Here is a 4,986-nt window from a genome sequence, read left to right as displayed (position 1 = left end):
AGTCCTCTAGACCTGCCTAGACTTCCTGCTTGTTGCTTTGATATGTCAAGTCGTCCTATCCAATCCTCTTGACCAGGACTTCTTTGTCCAGTCCTCTAGATATGACTTGCCAGCCTAGTCCTCCAAATTAGGACTTCCTTTGTCCAGTCGCAATTAGGATTTTCCTATGCTATCTGCACACTCAGTTTAGTTTATTAGTAAACTTTATAAGTTTAATTTAAACTCTTTGTCATTATCAAAATCATAGTTTGATTATCTAATACTCCCTGCATAAACACTTTATAAAAGGTTGCTCATACCCATGAGCACAGGTATGCACACAAATAATCCTATTTTCTCCAAGTTCTTTATCTTGTTCCTTATACAAAACCTTAATTTGAGCGTCGAAGTGACTTGCCAAAATCCATTCCTGACATCATTCTAAGCTTCTTTGTAAGTGTTTTTCAAGTTTCTTTATCTTTTTCGATGGTCATCTTCGAGAAGCGTGCACATCAACAGTTCGTTAGCTGTTGGTTTGATCATCTATAGTATTGCCTAGAACAACTTCGTTATTGGTAAAATTGGAAAAAATTCTCCTAAACTTTGAAATATTATTTATTTTAAAAAATTTATATATTTATCTAATAAATATTTTTAATCAACTAAATAAAATTAAATTTATCAATAAAATATTAAAAACACTAATTAAATTTGATGATAAATTATTATAATATTTATTAATATACATTTTAATTTTTTAAAATTTTTTAGTAATCAATTAACTTCAATAAATTACCAATCAAATTTATCTTGTCAAAAATATTTAATTGGTAGTGTTTTCTTAACATTAACCATAGATTATAAAAAGAGAGAGAGGTATATATAATAACTTATAAAGATGCAAGGACGACACTATAATAAGAGTTAAAAATGATGATGAAGATGAAAAAAGATGGAGAAAAAAAATAAAATTTTAAAAAAATATTAAATATGTTTTTGAACTTTAAAAAAATTATAAAGGGTAGTAATTACTAATAAATATAAATTATAAATATTTTTAATTTATTAGATAAATCTAACTTTGACCGATAAATCAAACTTTGATGAATAAAAAAATAAAAATTATTGATCAAATTTTATTTAGAAAAAATTATAAATTATCAATCAAATCTAACTTTGATTGTAAAAAAATTAAAATTGTTGATCAAATCTAATTTTGAGTAGTAAAATATTAAAAATTAACAATTAAATCTAATTTTGATCATTAAAAAATTAGAAATTACTAATCAAATCTAACTATGATCAATAAAAAATTAAAAATTATCGTCTAAAGCTAGTAAAAAAACTAACAAATATCGATTAAATTTAATTTTAACCTGTAAAAAATTAAAAATTGTCAATCAAATAATTTCAATGCATAAAAAATTAAAAATTACTGAACCAATCTAATTTGATTAATAAAAATTAAAATTATCAATTAAAATATAACTCTAAGCTAAAACGATATAATTTAAAATATTTATTAGTAAAATTCATATATTTTTAAAATAAATTAATAATTATATTTTATTTAATAAGTATAATATATAAAAAAAATTTAAAGGGACTCAATAAAATAGGGGCTAGACATAGGCCTAGAGCCGGCCCTGCATCGAACGCATGCACTTAAGTGTTCAATACTCGATGAAAGATATGAGAGAAAGGCAAAAGATCATAAGATTATGTATGATGCTCCTTCATTTATTTACTTTTTTGCCATTCTCGTGTTTCTTTCATCCATATCTGTTTAAGTAATCAGCTAAAGATTTCTTAGGTAGGCAATCACAGAGAACTTATTTTCTACGGCCAGGGAAATTAGTTTAAAAAAAGGGAAATATATATATCAAATGTTAATTTGAAATCTAAGGACCCACAAAGAAAAGGAATCTAAGGACAGAAAGAAAGAGCAAGGAACGTTCAGATTTTCTGATAATGTTAATTTAAAATATATATTCTTTAAACAAACCTTTTTAATTTCGAATAGAAATTTCTTAGGCAGATTTTAATTAATTGGGATCGTCAGCGAATTAAAGGTAGACAAAGCAACGGTGCAACAAAACAAAACTTGTACATGCGAGGAAATTCCTTCCCTCTCCCCTTCTCCACGCAAGGAAACATATAGGAAGAAACAACATCCTAGAGAACCATTTCCCCATTTGCCAAAACATACATGTTTTTTTCTCGACCATTCAAATAATATGTCAACTCTATCAATATTCTTCCGACCGAAATATATTGTCCACTCAACAGCTCTCATATTAAATATTTAACAAATCATGGCCACTATGTATTTTTTTTTTTACAGATTCATATCTATAGTTTTTGTTTTTATTTTCTAGATTATTGTTAATTAACATGTGGTTTCAAAACGCCAAGATTATATAAAATTGACATGTGGATGACCTTTTACTTTATAAGAATATAAGAATGATTAATTCTTTAGTTGAATGACCTTTTACTTTATAAGAATATAAGAATGATTCTTTAGTTGAGACTTAATTTTATTAGTTTTTCTTTTTAGATTAATCTGCAACGTAGACAATATTTCTTTAATTTATTAATTTGTCCATTGAATAAATTTAGAATTTAATTAATATACGACCTGTCAAATATTTATTTCATTTAAAATTTAAATTTAGTTTTTTTTTACTTTGATATTGCACCGCCATTTAAATAGATTGAGTTGAAATATTATCAAATTATTTTAAAGTGGATTAAAATATCTATTTTAAAGGTCTGTGACCCGTATGGGTCGGCCCGCGATCCACGTGAATTGGCTCACGGGTTAGAAAATTTATTTATTTCTTTAAAATTTAAAATTAAAGGAAAAAAATTCAATGAATTAGTGGGATTGATCCATTTAAATCGTAATCTAAATTTAAAATTTTCAATTTGATTTGTTTTAAACTACAATTCAAACTTAAAAATTTTAATATTTTCTATATTTTTATTTTTTGATAGGTCATTGAGTTAGTCTGCTTAATCCGTGATCCATATTAAATTGGGCTGATTTGAAAATTTTTCAACCTGTTAGTTGGTGGACCGACCTGTTCCATCCTCGCCTTATCATATGATAGGTTTTTAATAGGTTAGTCCATCCCACTTTGGATTAGTCCGTTTGATAACCTTAATTGCACGGTATCTCTAGGGCTATAATGTTGTTGATGCTTGTTTAATAATAATGTAATGTTGGTTATGAGTCCTCCCTACATTATTGCCAGGTTATAATGTTGTTGATGCTTGATTAATAATAATGTAATGTTGGTTATAAGTCCCCCCTGCATTATTGCCAGGTCATTAGATTCACAAATCCACCTGCCGCTGTCTTGCCTACATGCATTGCATTATTGCATTATTATATAATACAATATCTTTCACATTATAATTACACAGGGATAATTAAGGCAGCAGTCTGATTATATCAAGGAGAAAATTTTGGGAACAAACTCTCTTCCTTTCTTTCTAAACATGTCATCGCCCATTGATCAGGAGGAGTCACTCATCGCCACCACATCTTCCTCTTCCTCTTCCTCTTCTTCCTTTTCCTCTTCCTCCGCCGCCTCCACCCCCACTGCCATCGTCATCCTCACACGCCTTACGGCCATCATCACCTTCGTCGCCCTCTCCCTTTGGGCCAACTACGAGGCCTCCAAGGGCGTTGACATCTCCGTGTTCTCCTCCGCGGCTCCGTCATCCGCTGCCGCACGCCGCTTCGACCTCCTCTTCGTCTCCAACGGCCGCGCCCACCGCATCATCCACCGCGCCAGTCGCTTCGCCGAGAAAGCTCTTTACCCGGACGACAGCTTCCCGTGCAAGCCGGTCGACCGCATCTCCGTGCAGCTAGCCTGCGTCGACCTCACCTCGATCGCCTCGGTGGGCCCTGGCGCCGCTTCCGGCGAATACGTCGTGTTCCTCAACCCCGCTGTCATGTCGGCGGCCGACGCGGAAGCCGCCGTGTCAGCGGCGGTGCATCGCGCGGTCGCGCGGCTCTGGCTATGGGATGAGGGCGGCGCACCAGGATCTCTGATGGAGGCCATGGCGGACTACCTCGTGTCCGCGGCCGGCTTCCGACTGAGCCTCAACGGCACGCGCGGTGAGTCCGGGAGCGGTTGGTGTTGGTCGTCGGAGTTCGTGCGATACTGCGAGGAGCGGGAGCTTGGGTTCGTGGCGCGGCTCAACAGGGGGCTGAGGCATGGGTGGACGGAGTTCACGGCGGACCACGCTCTGGGGTCGCCGGTGAAGCAGGCCTACGCCGAGTTCAGATCGCCTGCGGATGGCAACCTGGATCAATCTGGGAATTCGACGTCGGATCGGGCGGGGGAGAGGCAGAGCCTTTGAGCTGGATAGCCGCACCGGCGCCGGACCCAGAATATTTCGCAGTTGTTGCCGATGTAAGATTTTTCATTTAAAATTGTATAATTTTGTTTTTTTTTTAATTTCTGCGTGTCCGTTTCGATAAAATAAATATAAAAATGTCAATTATTTCGGCTTACAATGAGCTCAAGAAGATCTATAAATATATACTTGCTCTTATAAGTAAAAGAATGAATCCCGGAAGGGGATAGTTTTTTTAATTGCAGATGATTTCAACCATTAACAATTTAAATTTGGAGAATCGAAGAGCCAATTTAATTCGAGAATTAAAAGAGGTGACTTAATTGTATTTCACTTTTCCCTCAACTTTGCCTTGGAATCCATAAAGCCACTGCCTCTTTCATTGGAGGTGAAAAGATCCAAAAGGTCATAGATTAGAAAAGCGACTTGATCATTCATTAATTTTTTTAATTTATGATTTAAGTATAAAATTATATTAAATAAGTTAGATCATTCAATTGAGCTTACAATGGGATTGGACTCTTCAAAAATAGATACGGATCCATAGCTTGATTTAGATTCTGCTTCAGACTCGAACTTGGACTCGGATTAGGACTCAAATTCCATTTCGAACTTGATTTCGGACTCAATTTT

General features: G+C 34.2%; 1 protein-coding gene across 1 annotated transcript; it reads left to right on the top strand.

The window, feature by feature from the left end:
- Positions 1-3,447: 3,447 nt before the first annotated feature.
- Positions 3,448-4,520, top strand: LOC141817578 (uncharacterized). The gene has a single exon (XM_074705216.1). It carries the CDS (start codon positions 3,487-3,489, stop codon positions 4,354-4,356), a length of 870 nt encoding a protein of 289 aa, XP_074561317.1. The 5' UTR covers positions 3,448-3,486; the 3' UTR covers positions 4,357-4,520.
- Positions 4,521-4,986: the final 466 nt, after the last annotated feature.

This window comes from Curcuma longa, unplaced genomic scaffold (assembly GCF_044706935.1).
Source record: "Curcuma longa cultivar G26 ecotype Majalengka, Jawa Barat unplaced genomic scaffold, ITB_CL_G26_1.1 contig_21058, whole genome shotgun sequence".
In the NCBI taxonomy this organism is placed as follows: Eukaryota; Viridiplantae; Streptophyta; class Magnoliopsida; order Zingiberales; family Zingiberaceae; genus Curcuma; species Curcuma longa.
Note: the sequence above shows the minus strand (reverse complement) of the source record. Positions and strands in the feature narration are given on the sequence as shown.